The sequence below is a fragment of the Phocoena phocoena genome, chromosome 5, assembly GCF_963924675.1.
Source record: "Phocoena phocoena chromosome 5, mPhoPho1.1, whole genome shotgun sequence".
In the NCBI taxonomy this organism is placed as follows: domain Eukaryota; kingdom Metazoa; phylum Chordata; class Mammalia; order Artiodactyla; family Phocoenidae; genus Phocoena; species Phocoena phocoena.
Window position 1 is genome coordinate 90143298 of NC_089223.1, and position 15311 is coordinate 90158608.

Genomic DNA, 15311 nt, shown 5'->3' on the forward strand with positions numbered 1-15311 from the left:
AGAAAACCAAAAGCAGTCCTTAAAATGATAGAGGTAGGTTCTAGTTTAGTCTTTGTGTTTGAAAATAGACAACTGTATCCGTTTTTTCCATTTATTTTTATTATCATTATTGTTTCACATGTAAAATATGCTCATTGGATTAAAGATTTATGAAAAGAAATAATGTGTACATATATCAAATTACCTTGGCGTACACTTTAAATAACTTACAGTTTTGTCAGTTATACCTCCATAAAGCTGGGGGAAAAATGAAAAACTAAAAGAAGAAAAAAACAAAGCCCATACTTAATTCTTATCACTCATAGGTAGCTAATGTCAAGGATACCTTGGTGTATCATCTTCTATACCTTTTTATTATGTTTTGTCCAAAATATCATACTCTAATGTTATTTTGTAACCTTTTGTAACTGGAAATGGTGTAAACTTGTTTCCTCATCATATAAGAGATGCATACCAATCCATTATGTAGATGTGGCCATAACTTTTATTTTTTCTTTGCAGAGATGTAGCCATAGCAATTTCCTTATTACTGCAGATTTAGGTTAATAATTTCTCACTCTATAAACATTAAAAGGATTAATTTCCTTGTGTACATCTTTACATATTAGCTATTTAGGATAGAATACTACTAAAAGTAGAATAATTACGTTAGACAAAGGGACTAAATATTTTAAAGGCTTTTAATGAGCCAAGAGATTTGTGTACATTTTTGCATATGTAGTTAAAATTTCTTTTATTTTTCTTACTGGAAGGAAATATATCAGCTTTGTAAAAGTTGATATGAAATGGTTTCATTTAAATTTTACTTAACGGTGTTTTCATCTTGGACCCTCTTAATTCAGTTATAGCTTTGTTGATACTAACATTAGAATGCTGATTACTGATGAATTTGTTTTTCCATTTTTAAAATTTCAATTAGAATTTCTATAATTTTAAACTTTGGAGTGTGAATATAGTATTGTATTTGTTAACTGAGTCTTTATTTTACTGTCTCTAGATCCTCCCCTTGAATTACCATCTTTCTACATGACTCCATCTCATCGTCAAGTTGTGTTTGAAGGAGACAGCCTTCCTTTCCAATGCATGGCTTCATATATTGATCAAGACATGCAAGTGTTATGGTATCAGGATGGGCGAATAGTGGAAACTGATGAATCCCAAGGTATCTTTGTTGAAAAGAACATGATTCACAACTGCTCATTGATTGCAAGGTAAACTTTTTTTAGATGAGAAATTGTCTCTGTGGATTTTATCATTTCAGAATTGTACTGTTCAGTTAGAATTTGAATGAATATGTTGCCTTCTTGCATTTAGAAAAGAAAACTTCTGACATTTCTTTTCCTGATTGTTACTTATCTTCTAAAATTAAATAGCTATCTTTTCCATCCAGTTTTGGAGGAAAAAAGCATAGGATAAAAGGGAAACACTGTTTAAAAGTGAGAGACTTTTTGTTTAAAGTCTCAAGAGGAAAAAATGTAAACTTTTAGTGCCATACTTAATTTCTGACAATTTCCTGCTACTAATAAGCTTAGAATTTCACTTTTGGGAATCACCTAATTTTCACTGTCTTAAGATTAATGTAGCATTTTAAGATACTTCCTTTTTTCACCCCACTAGTATAAAAGAATATAACACCTGTCAACCCACGATTGGTGCAAGCACAGCAATAGTTAATTTGAATGAACTTAAAGTACAAGAAACAGGATAAAAATAAATATGTTATCACATCATATTTTATTTTGGTAAAATCTTAATATGTAGGTATTGAATTTTCTCTTTCCTTCTCTCTGCCTCTCTCTCTTTCTGTCTCTGTGTATCTCTCCAAGCCTTTTTCCATCTCTCTCTGTCTTTCCTTCCTACCAATTTCATAAAGATAGACCTCAGCTTGAATATTGAAGAGTAGATCTGTAGTTTCTCAACTCTCTCCTGGGGCACTTTAGGGTAGTATTACAAAAGCATCATGAAAAAATTACCAAGAAACTAAAAGCTGTCTGAGTTGAGACTCAGGTTTGGGAATTTTGAGGTTCGAATATTCTATTTTAAAATATCTCTTTCTCTTCTGAGATTTCCTAACTGTCTGTTAGAAGCATATTTTCATTTGTGTCTTTTAACTTTTATAGTAGATACCCTTAAATCCTTGCTTTCATATTCCAGTATCTGGGTCATCTTGGGATCATCACCTTGACTATTTTTCTTATGAATATGGTTTATATTTCCCTATTTAAAAAATATTTATATGTCTGGTAACGTTGGATTGTATCCTGGACATTGTGAATAATTTGCTATAGAAAAGTAGACAGAGTACAGCTTATGGGACAAATCTGGCCTATGAATGTTTTTTTATAGTTTTAAATGGTTACATTTCAAATGGTTATAAAAGTACCTACATAATATTCTCAGTGTTGCTTCTTGGTCAGCAAAGCCTAAAGTATTTACTATCTGGCCTTCAAAGAAAAAGTTTGCTGACCCCTGACTCTGGATTCCTTTGTATTCTTCTCAAGACAGCTAGTTTTGTTTCATTGAACAGTTACCTTGGTTAAATTCAGACTCCTAGACCTGGCTTTTCTGTATTAGGCAGCCACTGAAATATGCTTGGTGTTTGCCCTGTCTGCATGGAGGTCAGGGTCAGTTAAAGAGCTGGGTGGATTTTATATGCAGAAGTTTGGGCTTCCAGCCAGGCTCCTTTCTACCTCTGTCCTCTGACTTTTCAACCAGTAAGATTTTGAGTTTCTATTTGATTAATGCCTGCCCTTGGGCAAAAGCCATTTAAAAAATTTCCTGGTTACTCCCCACTGCCATTCCCTTCTTGCTACTGTCAGGTCCTCTTTGGTTTCTGCTTGCTTTGGATCACTCTCCATGTGTTCAGATAGTTATCATTTTGTAGTTTTGTTCACAGCTTATAACTAACTGTTAATTGCAGGGAGGGTGGTTTGATAGGAGCCACTCTGCTATTACCAGAAGCAGAGTTCTTTTATTAGGGGATAAGATTGTTAGGAAAGTTTTTTAAATGTTCTTTGCACTTAATATTAAGTTCTAGTGAGAAGATTCTAATTGTTACATTATTTTTACTGTGTGATAATTTCACAAGTGTATACATATGTCAAAACTTACCAAATTGTATATATATGTATTTTTTTGGCTGCGTTGGGTCTTGGTTGCCGCGAAAGCTGCGGCGAGCAGGGGCTACTCTTCGTTGTGGTGCGTGGGCTTCTCATTGCAGTGGCTTCCCTTGTTGCGGAGCACAGGCTGTAGGCGCTCGGCTTCAGTAGTTATGGCACGCAGACCCATGGGCTCAGTAGTTGTGGCGCACGGGCTTAGTTGCTCCGCGGGATGTGGGATCTTCCCGGACCAGGGATAGAACCTGTATCCCCTGCATTGGCAGGCAGATTCTTAACCACTGTGCCACCAGGGAAGTCCCCAAATTGTATATTTTAAGCAGTTTATTTTCTGAGTAGACAATAATTGACATATAATACAACAATAAAGCTTTAAAAATGTAATAGAACCCTTTTCTGAATAAAAGAGCCTTATTTTTTTTAAATTTATTGAAAAGTATAGTTGATTTACAGTGTTGTGTTAATTTCTGCTCTACAACAAAGTGACTGAATTATATGTATATTATTCTTTTTCATATTCTTTTCCATTATTGTTTATCACAGGATATTGAATATAGTTCCAAGAGCTTTAATTTAACTCTTACATTTTGTAGCTATAAAGTAACTAGATTTACTTTATAAATTTATTTCTGTAAGTCATGTTTAAATTAATCTAAATTCCTTTAGCATTACAAAAAAATTAATTCTAAGGATAGCAACTTCACCTAACATTTTTTTGTTGGTAGGGACACTTACCAAAGTGAAAATCTTTCATATGAAGACTGAGAAGTCCTTTACACAGAGTTAATCCCAGAATAATAAAGAAGTTGTAGGAAAAGGAAATATGTGGTTATTGGACTGGTTTACCTTATACAGCTCTTGATTCTTCATTGGTCTCCTCATGTCGATCCTTTTAGTAAGAATCAGAGTTTGTATTTTTCCTAGACACTGAAATTGAAGCTACCTCCTTCTCCTTAAATCTCCTAATATGTCGTGTTGAGGATTCCTGAAAAATTTATTCCGATAATTGGTTTTAGACATTGAAGGTATTGCTGAAAGTTGGGTTAGGACCGTTTTCCCCAGAGGGTATGCCAATGTGTCCTGGGGTGCCACAGTGTGTTAACGGAGGTGCTGTGTGGTATTATAAGTGTTTGAGCATAGTGATACTGGACATTAGTGAGACACGACACAGCTACCAGCTCCAGGCAGTTAGGATGTTGAATTTACATGATGCTGCATCCCTTTTGCTGGTGCCATACCTTAGATAATGGGATTTTGACAGTTACTATGGTGCAAAGAAAGTAGTGTGTGAAAATAATTTTGGAACAAGGAATTATGGATATCACTGTTTGATCTGTATCTAATGTTTGATTAATTTTGGAGTGCCCAATAGGCATGCACAACCCATTAGGAAGTAGTTGCGGTTAAGAATGAAATACTTATTTTAATTGATGTGTGTTTTTTTTCAAATGGCTACTAAGTTATTAGGACATATATACACAGTTTTAGGATTGCATTTAGTCATTGGAACCACCCTAGGTTTTTTTTTGTTTTTCTGTTTTATTCTGTTATAGTCAATTGCATTTTTTTAACGTCTTTATTGGAGTATAATTGCTTTACAATGTTGTGTTAGTTTCTGCTGTATAACAAGGTGAATCAGCTCTACGTATACATATAACCCCATACCCCCTTCTTCTTGCATCTCCCTCCTACCCTCCCTATTCCACCCCTCTAGGTGGTCACAAAGCACCGAGCTGATCTCCCTGTGCTATGCGGCTGCTTCCCACTAGCTATCTGTTTTACATTTGGTAGTGTATATACGTCAGTGCTACTCTCTCACTTGTCCCAGCTTACCCTCCCCTGCACCGTGTCCTCCAGTCCATTTTCTACGTCTGCGTCTTTATTCCTCTCCTGCCCCTAGGTTCATCAGAACCATTTTTTTTTTTTTTAGATTCCATATCTGTGTGTTAGCATACGGTATTTATTTTTCTCTTTCTGGCTTACTGCACTCTGACTGGCTTACTGACTCTCTAGGTCCATCCACCTCACTACAAATAACTCAGTTTCATTTCTTTTTATGGCTGAGAAATATTCCATTGTATATATGTGCCACATCCTCTTTATCCATTCATCTGTCAACGGACACTTAGGTTGCTTCCATGTCCTGGCTATTGTAAATAGTGCTGCAGTGAACATTGTGGTACGTGACTCTTTTTGAATTGTTTTTCTCGGGGTATATGCCCAGAAGTGGGATTGCTGGGTCATATGGTAGTTCTACTTTTAGTTTTTTAAGGAACCTACGTACTGTTCTCCATAGTGGCTGTATCAATTTACATTCCCACCAACAGTGCAAGAGGGTTCCCTTTTCTCCACACCCTCTCCAGCATTTATTGTTTGTAGAGTTTTTGATGATGGCCATTCTGACTGGTGTGAGATGATATCTCATTGTAGTTTTGATTTGCATTTCTCTAATGATTAGTGATGTTGAGCATCCTTTCATGTGTTTGTTGGCAATCTGTATCTCTTCTTTGGAGAAATGTGTATTTAGGTCTTCTGCCCATTTTTGGATTGGGTTGTTTGTTTTTTGCTATTGAGCTGCATGAGCTGCTTGTAAATTTTGGAGATTAATCCTTTGTCAGTTGCTTCATTTGCAAATATTTTCTCCCATTCTGAGGGTTGTCTTTTCATCTTGTTTATGGTTTCCTTTGCTGTACAAAAGCTTTGAAGTTTCATTAGGTCCCATTTGTTTATTTTTGTTTTTATTTCCATTTCTCTAGGAGGTGGGTCAAAAAGGATCTTGCTGTGATTTATGTCATAGGGTGTTCTGCCTATGTTTTCCTCTATGAGTTTGATAGTGTCTGGCCTTACATTTTGGTCTTTAATCCATTTTGAGTTTATTTTTGTGTATGGTGTTAGGGAGTGTTCTAATTTCATTCTTTTACATGTACCTGTCCAGTTTTCCCAGCACCACTTATTGAAGAGGCTGTCCTTTCTCCACTGTACATTCCTGCCTCCTTTATCAAAGATAAGGTGACCATATGTGCATGGGTTTACCTCTGGGCTTCCTATCCTGTTCCATTGATGTACATTTCTGTTTTTGTGCAGTACCATACTGTCTTGATTACTGTAGCTTTGTAGTATAGTCTGAAGTCAGGGAGCCTCATTCCTCCAGCTTCATTTTTCTTTCTCAAGATTACTTTGGCTATTTGGGGTCTTTTTTGTTTCCATACAAACTGTAAAATTTTTTGTTCTAGTTCTGTGAAAAATACCATTGGTAGTTTGATAGGGATTGCATTGAATCTGTAGATTGCTTTCACCCTAGGTGTTTCTTTGAGGCTAGGGGCATTGTGGAAGTTATCTAGTCAGTGAAGGAACCATGAACCAAGAAAATTTGGGGATCTCTGGATTAGGGAATGCTTTTTATTGCCAAAAATTTTCATACACTTCCTAGTTCGTTAGAGTTATGCAGAGTATAATGTTTGACAGACTTTCTGGTTATTTAAATTTAATGTCAAACTCTTCTGTGTCATTTTACCTTGAATCTATTTATTTCAATGTTTTAGTTTGTTTGCTAACTTAGTAAAGATGATAAATATTTTCTCTGGTTCAGAATCACAGTGCCTCAAAGTCTTTATTAGAACATTTGTTGTTGTATAGCCATTAATGATTTTAGGAAGCTAGAAAAATGTGTTTTAATTTCAAGGTATTATTTTGTTAGTTAATTAAAATTATACATGCTTTATGTCTAATGATTTATTTGTATCTACATGAAAGCAAAGTATAGTAGATCATGTGGGGGGGATAAAGTTTAATTGAAGGTTCTGACATTTGCTCTTTAATTAATAGGTTTTATATTAGAGAATTATGATTTCATCTTGAAAGTTGAATTTTCTGACAGCTCTTTAGAAATATAGCTGTTATTATAAGTTGAAGTGTACTTTTAAATGGAAAGCTACTTTTGTTAAAGCATTAATTGTAATTTATTAAATCTTTTTAGAGACTTAACAGGTTTTAACTCCTTTTCCACAAAATATTTCATCTTAAATATTAATTACACACTTCATAATATTAGTCTTCTTCATGCTTGAGTATGGATCTGAAAAGGTAGATATAACTTGGAAACTATTAGTTTTTTTTTAAATTATTTTGTTTTTGATTTTTTTCTTTTTTTATTGAAGTATAGTTTATTTATAATGTGTTAGTTTCAGTTGTACAGCAAAGTGATTCAGTTATACATGTATCTATTTCAGATTCTTCTCCCTTATAGGTCATTCCAGAATACCAAGTGAAGTTTCCTGCTGGTTACTATTTTATATATAGGAGTGTGTGTATACTGATCCCAAACACCTAATTTATCCCTCCTCCCCCCTTTCCCCTTTGGTAACCATAAGTTTGTTTTCTATGTCTGTGGGTCTATTTCTGTTTTTATTGCTTGTATGTGTAACCTAAAAAAAAAAAAAGGTTACAAATGAACTTATATACAAAACAGAAATTGACTTTCCTTTAGTTTTGCTGAAGGAAGTGCCATGATGTTTCTGCATTGGCACTTGGTTTCTGCTCCCTGTGGTGGCCTGCCCTCCCTTTTCTTGGAGGGAGAAGTCTCAGTGCCACTCCATTCATTCTTCTGCTGTAGCTTTTACCGTAGTATTTTAGGTCTCCCTTTACCTGCCTGTCTTGACTTGCTGCTGAAGTACTTAAATGGAGGGGTTATTTTTTATTATTATTATTATTTTTAATCTAGCAAGCAAGCACTTGTCCTACAGCATACATTCATGTTTGCTCAAAGAATGATCGAAGCACATGTTGTCTTCCTTCTTGCCTAACCATATTTTCTCTCTCTTTAAACTTTTTCTTCATGCAGTGCCCTAACCATTTCTAATATTCAGGCTGGATCGACTGGAAATTGGGGCTGCCATGTCCAGTCCAAACGTGGGAACAATACGAGAACCGTCGATATTGTGGTCTTAGAAAGCTCTGCACAGTACTGTCCTCCCGAGAGGGTGGTAAACAATAAAGGGGATTTCAGGTCAGTGACATGGAGAGTGCTGGAAAGGGCTGACTGGCCCCTCATCTTTTTATTCTCAAAGGCATAGACATATGTGACCAGTTTCCTGTCCTCAGAAAGAAAATTTGAGAAATATATGTGTATTCACATATATATCCTTATATATCTAAGGACTACCCATAAGTGATTTCAGAATCATTTATGGAGATTAGAAGTAAAAACAGGTGCCTGAACTTTATCTGAGATCTATTGATTTATAAGTCTCTGAAAGTTGAGCCAGAAGTGTTCTTTTTTTTTTTGTGGTACACGGGCCTCTCACTGTTGTGGCCTCTCCCGTTGCGGAGCACAGGCTCCGGACGCGCAGGCTCAGCTGCCGTGGCTCACGGGCCCAGCCGCTCCGCAGCATGTGGGATCTTCCTGGACCGGGGCACGAGCCCGTGTCCCCTGCATCAGCAGGCGGACTCTCAACCGCTGTACCACCAGGGAAGCCCGAGAAGTGTTCATTTTTATCAGGTGGTTTTGTTGTATAAGTTAAGAACCACTACTTTAGGAAACAGTTTGGAAATTCCACTAAAATAGTGTGCTAATAGCATTTTCTGTTTTTTTTTTTTTCTTCTGTTTTTTTTTAAGGGCTCTTTTTGGATGACCTTTGGAAGCTTTTGTGGTGCTAATTGACTTTTAACCGTAGGCAGTTAAGTGGACATCATAATTAGCAGAAACACATAACCATTTTTCCTCCCCTTTGGTTCTTCTGACAATTAAGCAAGAGGGACTTTGAGAAAGGAAGGCTGTTGGGTGGTCTGAAAGCTGGGGAGCCACTAGTGTTGGACTCTGTTAAGATGATCAGAATGGGTTAAATACTGTGATTTGTTTGCTATTTTTTTAGTAGAAAGTTTAGAATTTGTGAGAGCTAAAAACTTTTACCTTAGACTCTCCTTACTTTCAAAGTTGCTTTAAAACATTATCTTTAAATATGTTATTTACCTAAAGTTCTTTATGTTTAGAATTTTAGCAATGAGTTATATAGTTAATATAAATGAAGGGAAATACGTAGCTCTGTAAAGCAGCATAAAGATTGTTGAATACCCAGTTTATAGCTGTCTTATGATTGGTGGTATTGCTGCCTTGTGGCTGTAAGTCTGATTTTTAAGGATAAGAAAAAAAACCCTTTGGTGTTAATCTTTCAAGTCAAAGGTAAAGAAGCAATAACATCTTTACCTCAGCTACTTCTCCATTGATTTTTTAAAAATTGCCTTTCGTCCTCCTCCCCCTCCCCCTTTTAAAATTCTTGACATGAATGTGTGGAAATCATAATTTATTATTGCCAATGGATAAGTTTTTTATGTGGATTAACTGTTCATCTATAATACTTAAATATTTAAAGTATACGTTAAAGTGCAATATATAACATTTGTTAATTTTGTTAAATTCAGCATCTTCATTAAATAGTCATAGTATGTTTTCTGCTTATGGTGGATTTTCTGTTTTTACTCATAGTTTTGGAGGGTTTTCCGTTTTTAAAAATAGAAGTAGAGTCTAATCATTTAACTGATTAATGAATTATTTATCTTTTGACATTCCGTAAGATATTATACAGTTACAACTTCCCCTGCATTAATAAGATTTAGTTTAGTCTTGCTTCATCTTTTATATAGTTTTTCATAATGCATTCTGTTTTGGTGTGGCTGATATTATAATTTAGCAGTTCATATGTTATGAGTCAGCTATAACTGACTCATATGTAATATATATATATATGACATATAACATATTATCAAATATGTTATTTTCATTCCCAGTTTTGGAGAAATAGAGCTCCAATAACAAAGATTTCTCTCAATCCAGTTAGTGCTGATTCATACCAGCAGGTCAGTGTAGTCACTTCACTTGCACAGTGACTGTACAATTTATCTGGGCTTCACCCAGATAAATTCGGTTGTATATGGTATTGGACGTCTCCAAGACCCACCCCCCGCCATCCCAGCCAAGTGCAGAAGTTTGCTAAAAGGACTTATGGGATTCAGCGTATAGCTGTAGTGACATCTAAGATATAGTGATACAGTAATATACATAGCTGGATAATAAGGGAAAAAGACACAGGTGGGTTCTGGAGAGATCCACGTGTAAGGTTCTTGATTATCTCTGCCTCCCAGGAAGGTCACACGGAGCTCACTACTCCTCCAGCCTTGAAAAGACAGCAGCCTCTGTATAGTGTTTCTGCCCAGGGAAGCCCACTGGAGACACAGCACCCAAAGTTCTTGTTGGGGGCTGGTCTTGTAGGCATCCTCTGCCTACCTGATACCAAAATTTCAGACTCCCAGGAAGAAAGCAGGTGCTTAGCATACACCATATTGCTTGTCCAGACAGTCTAGGTACCGTGAATCACCTTTACCAGTTAACTGTTTATGGGAACACTCCGAGCCCCAAGTTCCTAGGTGCCACCGAAGGACCAGCATTGCAAGCAGGCCTTTCTAAGGAGAGCAGTCTTGGGCCTGCTATGGTAGCTCTTTTCTACACATATATTAACTCTCCTTCTGTGAAAGGGCAAATTCTATTTATATTGGATAAGATTCTGACCTTATGTAACTAATGGTTATATAAGCCAACAATATAGTAACAGTAATTAAAAAGAAATGCAGGGCCATTTGGTGTACCAGTTTTCTTTTCTACTGGGTAAGATACAATTTCCCTGTCTGTTTATATTTAGAATATTTTAGGAAAATATTCTGTTAGGGTAATAAAATACACTTGGCTGGTAGCTTAAAACGGTTTAGTCCATTTTAACTTAAAAAATTTTTGGGGGGGTCCTTATTATTAAAGGAGTTTTGTTCTTGATTTTTGTCTGATTCTGTGTGACATGTTCTAAACCTTGATTTTCCTCTGCTGTTACTAGTGTCAGTGTAGGTTCTCTTAGGCCATTTTGTCTTCGTCTCTCTAGGTGGCCCAGAACGCTGGCAGGCATTACCGCACATCTGCAGTGTACTCGGAATACCCACAGCGGTGGGATCTATCCCGGAAACGCCCAGGATGAGAGAAAGGCCTGGCGCAGATGTGATCGAGGTGGCTTTTGGGCGGATGATGATTATTCTCGCTGCCAGTATGCAAATGATGTCACTAGAGTTCTTTATATGTTTAATCAGGTAACTGGGAAGTCTTCAGATTGGCCGAGGGTGCTAATAAAACGTGGTACTCACACCAAATACATAAGATTTTTTTTTTAATACTAGTAAAGCATAGGATTTGGTGTTTATACTTCAGTGGACTGTGTCTTTGGGATCAGACCTGTCCTTCTCAACCAGAGAAGGGCATCTCTGGCATCACTCTTCCTTTCCAGTTACGACCTGACTCTGTGCCTTTGCCCGAATACCTTCATCATCTGTATCTCCAGGCAAAATCCCAACCATCCTTCAAATGCACCTGGGAAGCTACCCTTTAGTTCCTTTTATAAATCCTTTGTCACAAGTGATCCCTTGTTGCACTTGTACTATTCGTATGCCTTTTCTTATCTCTGCTTCTGTGTGTCTTTTTTTAAACCATAGCAGATTATAAGCGGCTGGCAGGTGCTTTCTGTGTCTTACACATTTTCTTACGTTCCTCTGCACCTGATATACCCTTTTTGTAATGGTTGGTGCTGAGTCGTGTTTAAGTCAATAAATAAACAAATGGGAAGCATTACTGGCAGTGCATGACAGTACAGATAAGAGGCAGATAAGTGATTCATGCTCCCATGTGGCAGGAGTTCCAGGCCAGATATTGATCCTTCCTGGCTGGAATACTCAGGAAAGGTGTTACTAGGCAATTGGAATTGAGTATATATAGAATTTGGCTAGGTAGAGATGAAGAGATTGTGTAGCCCATTTATGTACTGTTATATTCCATTCCAAGTTAAAATAATTCCTTCAGGTAAGTTTCCAATAATATTTCAGTCTTCTCAGTTTTGGAAAAGCACTTTAAGAAGGTCATAGTGAGTAGATGATAAAAAATTTGAATTCATTGCCATGTTTTGAAATGCAAAGGTAAGATGTCAAACTTTTGTCCATCATTTTGCTAAGTGCTTCTTTTTACCTTTTTAATATAGATGCCCCTCAATCTTACCAACGCTGTGGCCACAGCCCGACAATTATTGGCTTACACTGTAGAAGCAGCCAACTTTTCTGACAAGATGGATGTTATATTTGTGGCTGAAATGATAGAGAAATTTGGAAGATTTACTAAAGAGGAAAAATCAAAAGAGGTATTTTCTGGTTCAGATTTGTAGCATATAGCATATCAGCAAATGGTCATGTGATAGGGTTGAATCTGTATTTTGAAAGGCTGTTTATGTTTGCTGTATTTGAACTAAATATACCTTTTAACTTCTAAAATTGTCATTGAAAAACCTATGCTCCATTAGAGTGACTTGTTGGGAAGAGTAGAGGTGAACTGTCAGTTCTTGGAAATTACCGTGATGGGGCAGAGCCAGCCTGTGAGAAAGCGACGTCCTGCATCCACGTTGTAGGTCAGCCTGGCTGCTTCTCTCAGGCTGCCTGGGATTTCTCTTCTCCACACTGTCAGGTGTCCATCCTTCTTCGTGAGAGTTTTAGGCCCCCAGATCTTGTGTTACATTGCTTAACTGCTTTTGGAATGTCCTAGAGAAGTGAAAGACTACTTTAGGAACTTAAAAAAAAAAATTCCATGCGATTAAAATACACAAGTTATGAAAATTCAATAGCTTTGAAAAGGGGCCACGTTAAAACTGTGATATGCTTGTCCACATGGTATCCTTTAAGGGAAAACTTCAACAACCACGGTTTTCAGAATGAATGAGCAGCAAATAATGTTTTGAATGAGTTTTTAGATGCAGATTAACATATTCTTAAACTTTAAGTTTCCAGCTAGGTGAGAGCTTTATATGAACTGTTGCTCTTGTGATAAAATCACTTACATAAAAATGAATTTTAGAGGTAGAAGAAACTTAGATTAGGTCATACACTGAAGCCCAGAGAAAATTAAATGATGTACCTAAGGTTTTTCAGTTAGGTTAGTGCAGGGCTGAAAACAGAACCCAAGAACCTTGGCTGTCTAATCCAGAAGTTTCTGCTGTATAACATTTACTTTCTAGTACAGTGTTGCCCTGTCATTGTATTCCAAAAGTACTGTAGGGAAAAGACTGGACTAAACAAAGTCTAATGTATTTCTTTATGTGGGACATCTCAGATTCATTAATGTGCAAAAAGGTAAGTAATATGCCTTCTTCCTTAAATCATTTAACCAAGGAATTTTTTTTGTATAGTATCTATTAATATCTTGCATTTTGGTCGTAAGTTTTGAAACTGCAGCCCTAGTACATTAGGTACTTTACTTGATGTGATGTAGCTGTTAAAGGAAAGAAAATAGTGACATGTATGTAAATAGGATTCAGGTCAACGGACCACTTGACGATGAGTTAGCATTTCTGTGTTGTTATCTGAACTTCAGAGCACAGTTTCCTAATGAACAGTTCTCTTGCTTGATTGTGTCTTTGGGCCACAGCCTCCTTCGCATGGTAAATTTTTCTAGCCCTGGGAGGAGCCGTGTGAATTCTGCTTCTGTGGTAATACTGCTCTCCCTTGTTGATTATAATCACAGGTTAGCTGCCCACATGATTAGAAGTTATTCATGGAAGGTGGTCACTAGAGTAATTGGAATGACATTTGGAATGTGGACCTGGAGAAAGATTTTGCCATCATGTAATAGATGTTTATTCCCATGCTGCCCTGTTTTGGTGTGAGGGACTTCTGCACACCTCCCAACTCGGGAAGAGCAATGCGGTACATTCCACCATGTCTGCTGGTGTGTGGAAAAAATGGTCTGCTGCTTTAGTATGTTCTTAGGGGGAAGCATCTTGTTGAGGACTGAAAGTGGACCTGGTTCGTGAGTTATTAACCACGGGCCCTTTGTTTTTAAAATGGGGGATGATACTTGCCCTGTGTAACGTGCAAAGTTTGTGTGTGCAAGTGAGAAATATAGGTGAAACTGTTTTGCAGAATCATTGCAAAGCTAGGATATACTTTTTATAGGGTTGGGACATTAAACATTATTATGATCTCAGAGACTACGAAAGAGGTCCTTAAAAAAAAATCACGAGACTGCTTTAGTTACTTATCTACAAACTTAGTTTGAAGGAGCTTGCTGTCACTTTCACTGGCTAACATAGGAGGTAAAATTTTAATCATCTTTGGAAACAAATGATGGCAACTTCTTAAGTATAAATAGAAGAAACAGGAAAATTATTCAGGATTGAACAATTGAGGTCTAAATGTAATACTACCTATGATGCAGTGACAGATATCTGATTCTTTGGAAACTTAGACTACAGGCCATTGCTTTCACTGTTTATTACTATATTAAGAGGCAACCATGAGGCTTAAGGGCTTCATTTTAAGTTAATTACCACTGCGTAAAATTATGCTGAGGTGTCCTTAAATGCATATAGCATAATTGGACAAACAATTAAATTGATTTTTCTATTATGTCCAAAAAGTTATTCTGCTGTGGATTTTGTTATAACTAAAATAACCTGTGATTGAATCCAGCCAACACAGGGTGGTACTCTATGGTCTTAGGTGGGTGCTGGAAGCTATCAGACTGCCAGATCTAAGTGATTTGTTTCCTGGGGTCTTTTAAAAAGAGCTGAAGGTTGTCTGTCAGGCAGTGTCTGTTCCATATTTACGATAGTGATTTCTCTTGTGAAAACAAATGTATATCCATTTCAGAAGATGAGAAAGTCTATGAAGATTAGAGTTGGTTACATGGTATAGTCTCCTTCCTGTGCTCTTATTTTAAATATGTGAGTGAGGCATGCACCTTAATGCTAATTTACTGCATTTTTATGTACAGATTTTTAAAAATGTAAAGTTCTTTCATTTATTCATTTTAAGACATAATCACTTCAGTATTGATGGTTATGTTTCCTTTTCATTTTCGGTATTTTTAATGTTTTATTCCTTCATCTTACTTGTCAGACTTTTCTGTAAAGATTTTCAAAGAGCCAGCTTCTGGCCTTTTGATCCTTCCACCACATGGTTTCTCAAATGTGTGTGTGTGTCATGATCACCTGGAAGGTTTGTTAAACACAGACTGGTAGGCCCCATGCCCTGAGGTTCTGATTCAGTAGGTCTGTGAGGGAGTCTGAGAATTGGCATTTCTACAAATTCCAGGTGATACTGGGCCACAAGTCTTTGGCACAGGCT

The 15311-nt window shown here is 36.7% G+C and overlaps 1 protein-coding gene across 1 annotated transcript in view; it reads left to right on the plus strand.

The window, feature by feature from the left end:
• Nucleotides 1-15311, plus strand: part of ADGRA3 (adhesion G protein-coupled receptor A3) — a 115712-nt gene that overhangs the window by 57752 nt on the left and 42649 nt on the right. Inside the window, exons 7-10 of the mRNA XM_065877605.1 lie at nt 998-1211; nt 7957-8121; nt 11039-11240; nt 12179-12334. Of these exons, the coding sequence (XP_065733677.1) occupies nt 998-1211; nt 7957-8121; nt 11039-11240; nt 12179-12334 (737 nt within the window). The remainder of the gene's footprint in view (nt 1-997; nt 1212-7956; nt 8122-11038; nt 11241-12178; nt 12335-15311) is intronic.